The following is a 16,957-nucleotide window of genomic DNA, read 5'->3' on the forward strand; positions in this document are numbered from 1 at the left end:
TAACAAAAGAGAAAGTAACAGTTTGGTTAGAGAATTAATTTACTTGCTAGCACTGAGGTAGGGACTGAGTGTAGAACTGCATTTCTCAGTTATTCGAGGTTAATTGCTGGGCTTTTTTGATTATATGTCTTCAGTTAAATTGCCTTTTGATTTATAAACATCCATAATAGTGAAAAATCCTTCCAAAAAACCAATGGCGCATGTTATCAAAGATTGATTGTTTGTCCTACCGCGGCAACAGTTTATATTAGTGAATAACACGCGTTTCTAATTAGGCGGTTCCTAAACCCCTGGGGAAAACTATCCAGACTATAAATCATACATCGGCTTTTATTTCAAAGTGACACTTCAAGGAAACATTAGATCCAAAGCAATAAAAAACAGAGGATACTATACCAAAATAGACCAAGGATAATTATATATACTATATTATTAATAAATAAATAAAATAAAAAACAACATAAAGAACTACACAAGAATTTTGTAAAAAAAAATAACCTATTAATGATCTTATGATTGCGTTAAAATATAAATGTATATAAATGTCCTACATATCAGGATACCTCATTGTCTAATGCAATATTCACAGGACAGTAATCTGCTAAAAATACTTCAAAATCTCAGTTAACACACAAACCTTCCTGCAGGTATTCGCATGCCACTGTTTGGGTTACACAGTTTACAGTTGCTTTGTACTCATTATTGTCAAGCATAATAATATGAAAAACACTCCATAAAATATGTCCGTCAGGGGCCGTCAGTTTACTCCCAATGATAATAAAAAATCCCGCTGATACAGACTGGTGTTCATGGCCACTCAGTGTTGTACTTTACACACTACAGCGATTTGGTTCAGCACAGCATTATGATTAGGATTATGTTTTAACAAGAGGTTACATTTGTCCAGATTAATTGACACCATAGCCCTCGTGGCTCCAAAACACAATCCTAGCTCCTGATTGGCTACTGTATCTGTCAGTCAAAAGACAGTTACCACACGAGGTGGTGTGCCTCTTACCCCCCTGCTGCGTTCAAGTTTCCCTCGTAACATTTTTCTTCTCATTTTTAGATTACCACCAGCTCATGGCACATATTTACTCATTAATTACATGATGAATAAAATACTTGGCACATTGTGCAAAGCTACTTTATGTATCTTAAAGTGTATAAATGTGCTAAATATCAGGCATATAATTGGTTATTTAAGCTATATCGTAGCCTATTTGTAAGGTTTGGCGAAAAGTTCGTAAGTCTAACCGACAAAATTCCCGACGACACCTGAAGGCAGCAAAACTTCCCCCCTCCTGTCAAGTGAAAGTCAGTGACCCCGCAGGAGGGACCAGCTGCCAGCCTTATCTGCGGTACATGGGAGTATCAGAGCGAGTTTGTGGCTGTCGGTTGTCGCAGCCATGAACTGCCTGAGAGCGCTGCGTCTGTCCAGCTCCGTCCAGCTGATCGTCAAAAACACAGACGCGGTGAAGAAGGTGTTCATCATCCAGTCAGCATGTTGTCTGAGCACAAAATCCACAGCGGCGTCCCTGCGACGACCACTGCCTGCGCACTTGGACCGTTTCCATCACAAAATGTGAGTGTTTCTGTGTGATAAACATCTTCATCATCTGCCTGGTGTGGAGGTGTGGGGATATACCTGCACCTCTTATTATCACATATCAACAGTGGTGGAGGAAGTATTCAGTTCCTTTGTGGGGAAAAAAACACTATAAAAAATATTTGCAATGCCCTAGCCTAGTTGTATACAAAGGATCGTATTTCACAAAGTCTTCATTTGTTTCATATGCAGCTGTCAAATGAACGTAGTGGAGTAAAAAGCTTAATATTCCTCTCTGAAAAGTAGGAGTAGGAATGTAAAGTAGCATCAACAGAAAATACTAAAAAATGTAATACACAGTAGTATAGTTATATTCCTGCTTACTCCTTATTCCTTACTGCATTTCAATATATATCTGTTGATATATTAACATATTGAATGGGAAATACAGAATAAACAATGTAAACACAGCTGCAGTCTCAGCTATTAATGTGGCACAACTGATATAAGAGTTTTTAAAGCGGCAACCTCCAAAAGAGTTTCAAAAAACTGTCTGTTGACTATCTGTCAAAAAGAAACCCCACGAAGATAAAAAAAAGAACTTGCAGATTCAATATGGTTTGTCAAGAGCAGTCCTGAAAATACTAAATAACATATATACAGACTAAATATAATGTTGATCTTGTTGTTTCTTGTATAAGTCACATAATAGTGACATTAAAAGTTTGCTTTCAGATATTTATGAATGAAAGAGCCAGGTGGGCAACAGTCAGAAACTGAATTATCAATTTTAGAATAAATTATTATTTCGGCTATATCTTTTATAGCAGTGTGTTTAGGAATAACACACAAAAGTAATCACTTTGCTGTTTTCACTTCATCAGGAATGCCTATTCAAAGTCTGCAAGCTCTGGAGTGGAAGAAATGCTTTTCTACACCATCACAGAGGGAAAAGAGCAAGTCCCCATTTCATACTTTACCTCAGTAAGTAGCTAAAGAATCTATCTATCTATCTATTGTTATTATGTTTTCATCTGGTCGATTGTTGTTTGCAGGCCCTGAAGAGAACCGGCCTTCACCCATTAGACCCTCGTCTGAAGGACTGCATGGAGAAGCTTCGGCAGGCTGTGAAGGACTCTGCTGGTGAGGTGATGATGGACAAAGACCTTTTCCACAGGTGAGACACTGGAAGAGAAGGACAAGGGGTTAGGACTGAATCAAATACTTCATAAATTAATAGACAACAACAGCAGACTGTCATTTCCTTAAAAACTGTCCCATTTTATTTGGAAATACACTTGATGTAACTCATAATAATGTTTTTGTTATTGCAAACTCAACCTGTGTGTCCGCACTGGCTGTCTCATGGTGTCTTGTTTTCCATTCACCACTCGGTGAAGGCATGAGACCAGAAATTATTTTTAGTCCGCCCCTCCAACAACAATCCATTGTAATGAAGGATTTGCTACTGACCTGTTGCATGATTGTCTCTCTGCCAGTCTCTTGTTTTGCCTTTCTTTTTTCTTGCATTGACCGCTAGACATACTTTACATTCCTGATTATGACTATTTATGACAAGTTTAGGAATAGTCAACATGAAGAATGTGGAGGAAGTCAGAACTACAGGAGGCCAAAACCTTTATAATGTAATTTTATTCATACTTTTGTAAATGTTAAATGTTTGGTGCGACTGACTGAAAGGTCTTGATTTAACTCCATTGTAGTTTTTAAGACTGTAGGGTTTGCAATACTGCAGACTGGTCATGCCATTACATACAGTATTAGTCATTTCACCTAAGTAATGTCATAGAAATCTATTATAGATAATTTGTCATTTCTTGGACCCGCAATCAATCTAAAACATGTTTTCTAATCACTGTGGTCTCTGTTGATTAATATATAAGTAGCCAAACAAGTCATTAATAATTCATGTTCACACTTAAGTAAAAGCTAACAATCATAAAATGTGCTACATGTGGTGAAATATTCCTTTAAATTGGTTAGTCCAAACCTGGAGGTGTGAAAGTCGGTGTTATGCAGCACGTGTCAGGACATGTCAGCTTTATTTACTGTGTGGCTCAAAGTAAAGGCCTGTTGCTCAGACTGATAGCTTGCAGCTGCTGCTCTCACACCAGTGAATGCAAAACACACACGCACACACAGTCACAGACCACATGTACTATGTCACAGTGTTTCTTCTGCAGATATGTCCAAACATTCAGCATTTATCTCGTCCAAGAAGGACATTTGATCATGTGGTGGGTGGTCATAAACTTTCTATCTCTATGGGGAAAATAATTCCTCTGTGGGGTTGAGTAATGAAGTAAGGTGGAAGGAAAATTGATACCATGCTGAGAGGGCTATAAACTGCTCTGTGACGGGAATGTGATCTGAAATGCCACATTGTCGCATACAATTACAAATGTTCTAGATTCTGCCTCACTTGCCCCATTCATTCACCTGGCACAGGTTTTTATAAAGGTCACTCAGTGTTGCACGTCCTGATAAGGAGTTAATGCGTTTTTTGGTGCCCTGGTAGCTCACCTGGTCGAGCTGGCGCCCAATGTAGCGAGGCGTAGTCCTTGGTGGAGCGCCCGTGGGTTCAAGTCCGACCTGTGGCCCTTTGTTGCATGTCATACCCACTCTGCTTTTCTGTCACTCTTCAGCTGTCCTATTGATTAAAGGCAAAAGCCCCAAAAATAGTAAATGCCTTTTTTTTTTTTCTTTGTAGTAGCAGAATGTAACAAATTTCAGTCAATAATTTACAGTATTGTTTAGTTAGGTTTTTAATGTACATTTAACAGTTTTTACATTAGTATGTAAACTTGCAAAATGGAGTGTAAATTAATACACAAGGCTTGAGTGAGAAAACAGTTTATGAAATTTGAAAGAAGTGGTCATTGCATGCATTTTGTGTAAAAGCAATGAACAGTGATCCACAGTGTAGTCCTCACTGACTTCTGTTGTGCTGACTGTGAAGTTTTGAAAATGTGAACTCTTATTTATCTATCCATTACTATTGAGAAATGTGTGTTACGAATTGTCAAAAAGTGTATTTAATTTCCACTAAGTGCTCCTGAGTTCCCTTTGCATTATGCTGTTTTTCTTCCAGGTGTGTCGGTGGAAACATCGTCCTGCTGATCCAGGCCTTCAGAAAGAAATTCATCATCCCTGAGTTTGATGTGTTTGCTCGAAAGATAAATGAAATCTACAACACAGTGCAAAACCAAACTGATGGGAAGGTAAGCATGTGTTGTTTGTTTGTTCCTTATTGTATAGAAATGGAAAATGAATGAAGTATTTGATTGAATAACACAGGGAGTGTAGAAACATACAGAACATTGTTGTTTAAGCGTTGCACACATGATTGTGATGTATATGATAAAGTCAGGAACAAGTTACTGTTAAAGATTGCCTTTCTTTAAATTCAGGCTGTCATGCCACTATTTGCATGCATCAGATCCAATACTGAACATGTATAAAAAATAAACGGTGTGATTTTACTGTGGTTCTCTTTTGTATTTTTGGCTTTAGGTTGCAGACTACATTCCCCAGCTGGCAAAGTTCAGCCCAGAACTGTGGGGTGTGTCTTTGTGTACAGTGGATGGCCAGAGGTAAGAATTACAGGTTTTTACTTGACAAAAACAAACAGCTATTGCAGAGCTTTCAATTGATTGAGATTGATTTGATTTCACTGATGCTGGGGAAGTGATGTGATCAAAAGCTCCTGAACAGTTACTGATTCAACAACTACTGTTTCTTGCCATTGATCAATACGCCTAACCCTCAAACTGCTGTTGAGTAGCTGATAGACATGACTGTGGTAGTACTCAGCAATAGTGCCAAGACTGCAAAGTATATCTTCCAGGTATGATTGTCAAAGTGACATCGGTTGGATGTTCAGTAAGACTGGAAACTTAAATGTCTTTTTTTGTCTTCTTCCTCCAGGCATTCAGTAGGCGACACCAAGCAGCCGTTCTGCCTGCAGTCGTGTGTGAAGCCCCTCCAGTATGCCATCGCCGTCCACGAGGCGGGAACAGAAAAGGTTCACCGTTATGTAGGCATGGAGCCGAGTGGATTCAAGTTCAACATGCTTTCGCTTGATGATGAAGGTGTGTAAGGCCTCATCGCTATGAAATCTGTGCGATATCAATGTTATTACTCACAAGATGATTCATGTCTTCCTCCAGCTGAGACAGAATTATTCCATCATATTTTCACCACATCAAAGCTCTTTAAAAGCTTTCTTTTCTTCTCTTTTTGTATTAGTAATTAACCTTTAATACCGTAGTCAATTTGTTTACATTGTTTTTATTGTGCTTCATTACATTGTTCTATGAAACGGATACATACGTCAGCGCTACCGGCATATTAGCACTGATTGAAATACATTAACCAAAAGAATGACATGACAGTTACATAGCTTGCTAACAGACACTTTGCATAGAGAAATTAAAAAGTTAAAGATCACCCCAAAGAAAACATTAATGCTTTTAATCTAGTTTAAAACATTGGTTAGTGGTGCATTTGTGGTAGAAAATTAGCATTACAACAACAAACACATATAACATATTTTCACAGATAAAAAAAATTTCAGGGCTTCCGTATTATATGCTAAACTAGATAATAAAGAGGATGAAGTAGATTAATTGATATCTAAAGTGCTCAAACACCCAAAGAGCTCTTATTCAGTATGAACTCCTCAGCATTATGTCTTATCTTGTTGCCCTTTCACCTAGATAAGCCCCACAACCCCATGGTGAATGCTGGAGCCATAGTGATCAGCTCTCTTATCAAGGTAAACAGATGGACATGTACCGACTGTTGTTTGATAGTTGAGTCAGCACATACAGTAAATCACTCTCCATTTAAGGTCCAGTGTGTAACATTTAGGAGGCTCAATAGGCACAAATGGATTATAATATTCTTAGGTATGTTTTCATTAGTGTATAATCCCCTGAAATAGGAATCGTTATGTTTTTTTTACCTTAGAATGAGACATGAACCGCCATGTTTCTATAATCGCCCAGCACGGACGAACCAAACACTGGCTGTACATAGGGACATTCCCATTTTTTGAGGCCACCGTAGTTCCTCCTGCGCACTTCACAGCCTGTTCTCTTTCCCAGTTCTGCAATCTGCAACTACACTGCTAGATGACACTAAATCCTACACACTGATGCTTTAAAAGCCAGTTACACAGAAATGTAACAAACTTTTACTTACTTACGTCCTATGGAGTCACACTAGCATTTTAGTACTGTTTCCATTTTCCATCCATTTTCCATGAAAATGTTCCCACTGGTCATGGGAGTTTGAAATCAGTAAAAATCATTAAAAGTCACATAATATGAAAATACTTTTCTGCCAATTGTTGCGTACACATTTATTGCATAAATGGCAGTTGGTTGTTTTCAACTTGAACACTGCCAAGTATTCAAAATGTTCTTCTTGTTTTTGTTTTATAGAAAATCTGTGAACAATTCCCACCAGCCCCATATGGCCCTGTAATGTGCAGTATGTTCTAGTTTAGAGCCTGCAGGTTGTTTAGTGAGTCTGTCGATGTGATGATGATCTTTTCAACAAAGCCGGGGGGGGAAATGTCATAAAGAAGCAGCAGAAAGTTATTAATATAGCTTCAAAATGTCAAAATGTATGAAATATTTTGAGAAATCTTATCTTACTGACTGAATATGGATGCTCTTCTTTAAGATTTTCAAAGCATGTCTCACAGATTCAAAACAGAAAAACAGTTAAATGTTTTTTCACAGTTGTCTGTCGTCCTGTAGTCCCTGAACTCTCCCTGAGCCCTGTGGTTTATGATCACTGCCTATCTTTCCTCGTGCTGTACCAGCTGATAATAGGATAATTTGCAATCAGTTCAATTCATGTAGTGTTTCACACTGTGAATGAAGTCATATTCAGTGTTCATGAATGTGGCAATTACAATCAGCATATTTTTACACAAGCAAGTGACTCTCTCTTTGTTTTCAGCCTCGTTCCAATAAGGCAGAGAAGTTTGACTATGTAAGTAGAAGTAGCCTCTTCTCTTCTGTTTCTTCTCTGTTAAGATCATGAATATGTGACTGTGGTACGATTATTATCTCAATTATCTCAGTCAGAGAAAGTGTGTGCAGTACACATAAAATTTTGTCTTTGTTCGCCAAGGTTATGGAGTTTGTGAAAAAAATGTCAGGCCAAGAGTATGTGGGATTCAGCAACGCCACGTGAGTGTACTGTTAATTTTATGTTAATATATACTTTCATTTTATGTTAATATATCTTCATTTAGCACACCTAGAGTTGAAAGACAGTGTTAATTGCCTGTCCACTGCCCTATTGCATTATTGATGTCTTAGTATTGACCCATTCTGCCTCTCTGTCTCAGGTTCCAGTCAGAAAAAGAAACAGGCGACAGAAATTTTGCCATTGGATACTACATGAAGGAGAAAAAGGTCAGTTACAGAATGGGATTATAAATGTGTTTTATTTTTTGTTGCATCTGTTTGACATAATGTTTGACATACCTACTGTTTGTCCTGAATGTTTTGATTTCACATGTATGCTTTTTGTCTTTTGGCACACACTGTTATGCCCAGCTTGTACAAGAGCATACCATAAGAGAGTGGTCCACACAGTAACCATTTAAGTAAACAAATTTGATTGAATACAACTCAATGTCAGCAAACTGTATTGTGTTGAGTCAGCAATCAGGAATGAAGGAGTGTGGGTGTTGGTTGCTATAAAAGGTTTTAACTTAAACATGGCGTAACATGAACCAAGGCTAAATAAACACAATCAAAACCAAAGTGGGTGTCTGAAAGGCACCAGCCTTCCAGGAAGAAGAGAGAGGAAGCCATCTTGGAATCACCCATCTTATTTATGCTGCAAGCAGGTGACACCAATCCCTCAACAAGGTGTGAGGGGCCAACAATCAGACCTGAATCAGGAAAACAGAGCCAGGCCAACACCAAATATAGTAGTGTCTTAAGGCCTAGGGCTGTCAAAATATTAAAACAGTTGCAACAAATTATTACTGTATCTTTTCAATTTATCTGCCAATTATCTTCTTGATTAATTGATTCTTAATTAGTCTTCAAAACATCAGATACTTTTAGCAATTTCATGTTAGTTTACAGTGATAAAAAACAGAGAAGCCAAACCTCAATGTCCTTTGCCATCACTGTATGAATGTAAAAGCGGAAGACTAGGAAGGACAAGTATACAAGTACAGCTCATACCATTTGCCTCTCCATGCACTTCCCACAGCCGTCTGTGCATCACCACTCTATCATTTTAAAAGGAGTTATTCTCAGGGCAGTAATCCCTGGTCTCAAGCATAATGATCCCATTTAGAGATAGTCTTACGAATTGGCCAAGATAATCAGGATTTTTTGGTTGAGAAATCATAGTGTATCTGAACAGTGTTAGGCCGGCATACTTCTGTCAATCAAATAGTCATGATGATCATATTTCATTCAACAGTGTTTTCCCCCGGGAGCAGATATGATCGACAGCCTGGACTTCTACTTCCAGGTAAACTGCTCTACCGATCATGTAGAATAATTTTGTAGTCCGATATTGAATTAGCTTTAATAAAAATAGTTTCAATGGTGTTGACCATGACCTGATCCTCTTTTGGTTACAGCTTTGCTCCATTGAGGTGACCTGCGAATCAGGAAGTATCATGGCTGCCACTTTGGCTAACGGAGGGATCTGTCCAATCACAGGCGAGCGTGTCCTGAGTGCCGAAGCAGTGCGAAACACTTTGAGTCTCATGCACTCGTGCGGCATGTATGACTTCTCTGGCCAGATGGCTTTTCATGTTAGTAACACTAGGAAGTGACTGTACCATCTCACCACGCCTCCAAAACGACAGAAATAACATTTAACTAAAAAATGAATCAATGTGTTCACTTAGTCTATAAATCCCACACCTTGCTTTCATCCCTTAGGTGGGCTTGCCGGCCAAATCCGGGGTTTCCGGTGCAATACTGCTGGTGATACCCAACGTCATGGGAGTGATGTGTTGGTCTCCACCACTGGACAGAGTTGGAAACAGCGTCCGGGGAATACACTTCTGTGAGGCAAGAGAGAGACAGAAAGAGCTTATTTTGTTCACATTATAGTTGTCCTTATGTTAAAACATAGATATTATAATTACAGTCCTCCACTATTTTCCTCCCCTAACTATTATAATGTATCTTATCATCCTCAGGAGCTCGTGTCACTCTTCAATTTCCACAATTATGACAACTTGAGGCACTTTGTAAAGAAGCATGACCCTCGCAGGCCGGATGGAGACGACAGGGTTTGTTGCTTTGTCCTTTCTGGTATGTTTAATGAGTTTTCTTCTTTGTGTTCATGTTCCTTCCCTGTATTTGCAGAACAAGTCTGTTTTCAATTTGATGTTCGCCGCCTACAGTGGAGATGTGTCGGCCCTGAGAAGGTACATTTCCAGCAAACCTGATTATTGTTTTCTTGTATAACAGGTGTCTTTCAGCATGTTAACACCAGGCGTGGGTATTGAAAAACGAACATAGTGTCTGAATGGTTTGAAAGTGTAGTAAACAGCTTCAATGCTGCTTGGCATCGATTTACCAAGTCTCTGGACTTCTACTGCACCATTTTTCCAAGTCTTGATGATGGTAAATGTCAAACACTTTAGAATTTCCCACAGGTGCTCAGTTGTGTTGAGATTTGATGACTGTAAAGACCATTGTTCATGAATCACATCATTTTCTCTCCATAACTGACTCCTCTTACACTGTTTGGATGAATCTGCATTCAATAATGTTTCTCCACTAATTCAATCAGAATCATCCAACATTTTATCTGTCACACGCCTGGAGTGAGTGAAAAAATTAGAAGGGTAATTTCTGCATTTATATCTGTCGGGTTTATAAAATATCTCATCAACATAAAGATGCATGTGGATTAGTACAATGCTAAAATAGGTTTTGTAGTTCTATATTTATATTACTTATTTATCATAAAAGTGAACAAAACTTTAATTTATTCCTTCAGGTTCGCGCTGTCAAACATGGACATGGACCTGAAAGACTACGATTCTCGAACAGCGCTACATATCGCTGCAGCAGAGGGTGAGCTCCACATGATCTGTTCCTGATATGTATTGAATGAGCAACACTAAATCAGTTCTTCAATCAGACAAACTATAAAGCAGTCAGGCAGCAAATCTGTCTGACCACTGGGCAAAAATAAACATTCTAGCACAAAGAAATCATCAGCTCTAAAAGGCCAAAGACGGCATTAAAGAGCATAAAAATATGAATTCCAATAAAACATGAGACAATGATAGGAAATTATACCTAATAAAACATTTGGCTATTTAAAACAGCTTAAAGGCACTGCTGTATACCTCGACAAACCCATGGTACACTGGTGTTTTGACTTGTTCCGACTGATTAGACCTCTTCTCGGGACTGTCAAGGATCGAGAATATATTTATTATACCCGAAGGGCAATTTATTGTACAGCCAGCAGTAACTGCATAACCACATAAACATCAGACAACAATAAACAAACACTAAACCAGAAATACAATACAAAGATCATATAAAGATATTGAAAAAGGCCAATCAGCCAGGATAGACAGGGCCTTCTTCAAAGACCTCACCTTGTACAGGTGTGAAAGGTAATTTGAGGTTGTGCCTGTAATTGTGCACACACTTTGATATACCCTGTAGTCTGTTCCTGTGTTTGAGGACAAGTAACCCGTACAAGCTAACAAAGGAGAGTGCAAGGACTGACTCAATAAAAAACATGCGCTGGTGAGTTTTCATATACACAGCGTCCACAGGAAACGTGAAGGTCAGCATGTCATCAGTGATGGTGCCAAGATATTTGCACTGCTGCACAAACCCTCAACAGCCTGATCATTAATCATCACAGGAGAGGTGGCCAGAGGAGTCTTCCTAAAATCTAATTTCATAGCTTTAGTTTTGGACACTTTGATGTCCAAGAAAGATGACTTGCATCAGACCGTGAATTCTGCCACTGCAGGGCCGTGATCAGGGTCATCACTGCTGAGAAGACACACAATGACAGAACTGTCGATAAACTAAAATGTATAATTTTACGTCTCACATGTTCCTGTCTATATATGAGAAATTACACCATTATTGTTGTTATTGCTTCGTGAATTATAATTTCAGCATATCTGCTTCAACCTGGGCAGAGATCCAATTAACCAGAACAGAGTCTGCCACAGGTGGAGACACTTTAAACTCTGCTGAGAAAGGTTGATCTGCTTGTCACACGTGTCCCATCCCATCCTGGTCGATATAACAGATATCAATTACATTTCACTCGGTAGAGGTGAGACAAGTCTGTCACTACATGCTCAGACATGCTCGCTGTGGTTCAAAGAAAACAGCATGTAGTAAGTTCCTTTAAAGATTTCAGCTTTAAAATACATTTTTGATGAGGATCGGTTGATGCGGCATCTCAAGAGCACCTTTATCACACACCCACAAACTTCCATTAAACCTAGTTGAAAGGATAATTTTACTTGCATTGTATGATGACACTTCCTTAGGTTGCCGTTCTTCATGCCCACCCTCAATCATTAGTAATTTAAAAAGTAGTTCTACTCCTAACTATATTTTTATCTCCAAGTCATTGTCATGTGGCAGAACGATTAGAGATTTTGTCTGTGACTGATACAGAAAAATACTTACACTTGTTAAATTACAGCAGTAATTAGTGCCAAGTTAGTTTTCACTTCATTTGTTTTCATGATTAACTGTAGAGGCACAGTAACTTTGGCTCACATTTTACAAAATCACAAATAAATCAACTCGCAAAACCCTTACAGAGCACCATATGGTCGATTATTTGTCTTCTGTTGTGGTCTATGTTTATTCACAGCACAGATTTAATGTTCCACGACAGTGTCTTCAACAGTAACATTTTTCAAAAAGAGCCTTGTAAGTAGATTATTTGTTTACAGGATAAAAAATGAGAGTAATAACTGTTTTCTTCCAAATGAAATAGGCAGAGCTTTGCACTCTGGGCGGATTACTCACACATCAGCTTTTCTTTCTCGAAACCACAATAGGTTGTGCTATTAGATAAACTTACGTAAATCGTGAATAGTTTGCCAGTTTTGGGAGGAATGATTTCACTGATCATGTTGCTCTTTTATTGCTTTATGACATCAAAGAGAAAATAATGTTTTCTGAGTGGATTTTCTCCTAATTCTCCGTGATCTATATATATATATGGAATATATATATGACATCTTTTCTGTTTGTTCTCAGGTCACATAGATGTGGTGACGTTCCTCACTGAAACCTGCAAAGTTGATCCATTTGTAGAAGACAGGTGAGATCAACGTCTGTCTTTGGATTCTTAAGCTTTGAATTTCTTTATTGTTCAATATGTTTGGCATTTGATCCTGATAAAATATTTAGTTTTTCTGCTCATTTGGCTTATGGAGAATTACCCAAATTTTGATGCATATTCTTTCCCGACATTGTGATTTCTAATCACAGTGGGGCTACCTGGTTTGAAAAATGTTTGAATCATAGTTAAATGTTTTTACGATGAACTGAAAATGTACAATTATCTCTCCAAACAAGATGTACAAACATAACCACAACCCCACAAAATACTTACTTAAAGTAACTTCTGTGTGCTTATTTCTCTCGCCATATTTACCTTTACTTATTGCTCTGCAGGTGGGGGAACCTACCAGTCGATGACGCCATGCAGTTCCGACATGATGAGATAGTGAAGGTGCTGAAAGACTACCAGCAGGTCTTTCGGCAGCAGGAAATGCAGCACACTGAGGCTGAGCATTCCCCGAAGCTGGACACTATTGAGGGCATGGTGTGATGTCTCTTTAATAGAGTCCTCAAGCTGTAACATGTCAGGGCATTTGTGCAATCTGTCAAGTTTTGAAATTGGAAGCTCAAATTGTAGCACATAAAATGTGTGCCATACAAAGAAAAGAATATGACAATATACACATGAATGAACTATGCAAACTGCAGTAAAGGAAGAGATTTTTATCAGTGAAAAGAAAAATGGTAAGGAGATGCAAATAGAATATGAAGTAGACCAGAAAATACAGTGCAGACAATAGCCAGAGTACAAATACAACAAGCCAAGAGAATACAACATTTGTGGGTTTGTGTGAATAATAACATACCCTGTGAACAGCCTAATGTCAAATCAGTGTTGCTGGAATACATCGCCAACCTGGACACAATGTTCATGTTATGGTGAGATTTATGTAGTGTTGTGGAGTGTCACAGAGCAGATTTGATAAACTCAAAAGATCGATATTTATACTTATAATGCGTCTCATTTCTTACGACAGTACATTTTTACTGTTATCTATTTTTATTATTCCATTGTGCCTTGTTGAGACCTTTGAATATATGTAAAACTATATAATCTTAAAAAAGGAAAACAAGGGAAGGATTTGTACATGATCCCAATATACATATTGTCAAATACATTGTATATATTACGTTCTTCAGCTGTAAATAAGTACACTGGATTCTTGATACATAAATACTATATATAAGTATTATAATAACATTTATGCACATTTAAACTTTGCGTGAATAACAAATTCCAAAGAGTAATTCATTATGTGAAATATTTTGACATTGAACATCTATTAAACATATTTTATTTATCTGCCACGCATCGTTTCAGTTTGTTTTGATTTTATTAGGCAAGTCGATGCGTCATGCAGTCAGCAATTTGTTATTAAATATTAAGCAGCATGTAGTAAATCAGTTGAATGTGGGAATACATGATGAAGAAGCAGCAGGAGAGGTCTGGTGTTGTCAGGGGGAGGTTGGTGTTGAATTGTTAAAGAGAGACATTATTAAAAGAGTGTGCTTTGCATAATTATTATATTTTTTAGGGAAAGAGACACCGAAAATAAATAATGTAATAAGAGACATTCAGCTGTGGGCTAGGGAGGATAAAACTAATGTACCCTGGGTCACGGCCAGCTCATTTTAAAATATTTGTTCTCGGTTAAGCGGTGTTGACGGACTGCTCATGTAGCTGATCTAGGCTGAGATGCAGGCGAACACAGCGGTTTCAGCCACAGTACACACATGCTTCAGTTTTCCTAGCTTCCACCAGATGGCACTGTGCTCCCATCAAAGACATTTCTGTAATATCAACTGATGAACCCACGGCATCAGTTTTACCTGTAGATTCCTGCAGGAGAGGAATATTACGGAGCAAAAAATAGCTTATATAAGACTGACCTGACATCCAGAGAGACTGCTGGTGGTCCTGATAGATCCTCCACCTTCTCTAATGCAGCAACATGCAAGAAGTCCTGCTTCAGCTGGGCAGTCAGGAAAACAGTGATGAAGAATTCCTTTCAAACTGCTGTGTTTATTTTAAACGTCATTGTTTTAATCGGTTGGACCAATACTGCTCCAGCATGGGAAAGGCCTGTATTATTAGCAATGCGACACAAAATGTAGACAAACAGCATTTTGAATGCTTAAAGGGAAAATCCAGCAACCTTTTCCTCATTAATCTCCACTGATAAGAGGAGAGGAGTGTATTTGGTGCTCTTTGTTTTCTCAAAGCACTCAATAAAATCAACCATTAGTGGGCAATCACTACCTTGTGGAGGCTCATGCAGCTTTCTGCCTTAAGGAAGACCGTAGCTATTAATCTGTGCTTTCTGAAGTGCTGGCTGTTTGCTGTTGTATGTTGCTGTTCACAGTAATGGCAGTCTTGGATACAGTACTTCCTGGAAAAAATCAATTGTTTCACCATGGTAGACAGGTAAAGATATCCATTGTTTCATTTTGTTTTGATTTTATTAGGGTAGTCCATACATCATGCAGTCTGCAGTTTGTTATACATAAACGTAACATATATAACATAAGTTTGTGGGTAGTTTGAATTTGCTGGTATTTTCATGAGGCCAGAACCAACAAAGATAACCTTAATTGGACCCAAACCTGCTTTTGACCAAATTTCAAGCTATGAGTATGAAATAAGACCACAATCTGAGAGTGTAGGTATAAATTAAGTGAAATTTGTTAATGTGTTAGTAATTTATACTGCCATTCAGGCATTATAAACTGTTCGAGAGAAAGTTTGTTTTTGAAGATTGTTGCTGATATTTTTAGTCATTTTTGCAGCGAGGCTCCAGGGATGTCAGTGTCTGTCTGTGGGTCGGTTGATCCTTTAACTGGGCTCGTTTGATGGATTGCCATGAAAGTTTGTACAGACATTTATGAACCCCACAGGAAGAATCCTAATGACTTTGGGGATCCCCTGACTTCTCCTCTGGCACCTCTATGAGGTTCACATATATGGTTTTGGGTGAACTGTCTCGACAACTATTAGATGGATTGCCATGAAATTTGGTATACACATTTATGTCCTCCCCAGGATGAATTGTTATTACATTAATGATACCCTGACTTCTCTTCTGATCCCATCATCAGTCTATGTATTGATAAATAAATCGGAATCGGAATCAGAATCAGAAATACTTTATTGATCCCCGGGGGAAAATTGTTTGTTGCAGTTGTTCAAGGTGCTCATACAATGTTAAAGAATAGAAATAATACTTTGTTACAATATCTAACACAATATATAGAATATAAATGTATAGGTATATACATGTAAGTAAAAAATAAATAAGAAATATAACAAGTATATGCTAATATATACAAAGTAAAAAGTAAATAATATAGCTGTAAATAAATACCTGCAAAACTAATGACATTCAGCCATAGCTACACTTTGCTAATTAGGAACTGTTAGTATACTAACACACTGAACTAAGGTGATGAACATGGTAAACATTGACACTGTGAGCATTTTAGCATGCTGACAGTAACATTGAGCTCATCACCACTGTGCCTGAATATAGAGCGGCTAGCACAACTATAAACTGTTATCATAAAGTAGCTGATGTTCTCTTCTGGCGATGAAATTATTCAACTATTTTCACATGAAGGATTTACAGAAGCCTTTTCTGACAGAATTGAAGACCCCCAATTACTTGACAATTATCTTACAATGCAGCAGATAATTAACAAGCACATTTTCTAACACACAGCCAAAATCTTATTAGTGTTTTGTCTGCTAGTTCCAACTAATTTCCCACCCTGACATTAGTGATGGTTTCTTTGACCAACTGGAGGTTGTAGCTACAGGTTGCTGTGGGACTAGATGTGGTCAGTTGGCAGGGAGCCCAGCTGTAGTAGGAGTTGAGGAAGGCTTCAGGGGACAAACCTGTGGAGATCCATAAGTCAAACAGAAATACCAAAACAGTCTCAATGTAAAACAGCCTGTTAGAGCACCTCTGAGAATATTAAGCAGAATGTGTATTCTCACTCGCTTACCCCTGACAGTGTGTTAAATTGAGAAATGAACATT

General features: G+C 38.2%; 1 protein-coding gene across 1 annotated transcript; it reads left to right on the top strand.

Annotated features, from left to right (window-relative positions):
• The first annotated feature begins 1,310 nt into the window (after nt 1–1,310).
• Nucleotides 1,311–14,229, top strand: gls2b (glutaminase 2b (liver, mitochondrial)). The gene is made up of 18 exons (XM_035661503.1): nt 1,311–1,585; nt 2,434–2,533; nt 2,605–2,726; nt 4,662–4,791; nt 5,084–5,163; nt 5,498–5,661; nt 6,289–6,347; nt 7,544–7,576; nt 7,718–7,776; nt 7,938–8,004; nt 9,035–9,085; nt 9,198–9,374; nt 9,505–9,636; nt 9,768–9,860; nt 9,937–9,998; nt 10,577–10,653; nt 12,835–12,898; nt 13,255–14,229. The coding sequence occupies exons 1-18, from the start codon at nt 1,410–1,412 to the stop codon at nt 13,409–13,411; spliced, it is 1,803 nt and encodes a 600-aa protein (XP_035517396.1). The 5' UTR covers nt 1,311–1,409; the 3' UTR covers nt 13,412–14,229.
• The last annotated feature ends 2,728 nt before the right edge of the window (nt 14,230–16,957 follow it).

The sequence above is a fragment of the Morone saxatilis genome, unplaced genomic scaffold, assembly GCF_004916995.1.
Source record: "Morone saxatilis isolate NCDOM2014 unplaced genomic scaffold, NCSU_SB_2.0 Contig18, whole genome shotgun sequence".
Taxonomy (NCBI): domain Eukaryota; kingdom Metazoa; phylum Chordata; class Actinopteri; family Moronidae; genus Morone; species Morone saxatilis.

Coding starts and splice junctions, on each gene's coding strand:
- gls2b (XM_035661503.1), top strand. CDS start 1,410: ATGAACTGCCTGAGAGCGCTGCGTCTGTCCAGCTCCGTCCAGCTGATC. Junction 7,777..7,937: donor GTGGGATTCAGCAACGCCAC/GTGAGTGTACTG, acceptor TCTCTGTCTCAG/GTTCCAGTCAGAAAAAGAAA. Junction 9,999..10,576: donor GATGTGTCGGCCCTGAGAAG/GTACATTTCCAG, acceptor TTATTCCTTCAG/GTTCGCGCTGTCAAACATGG.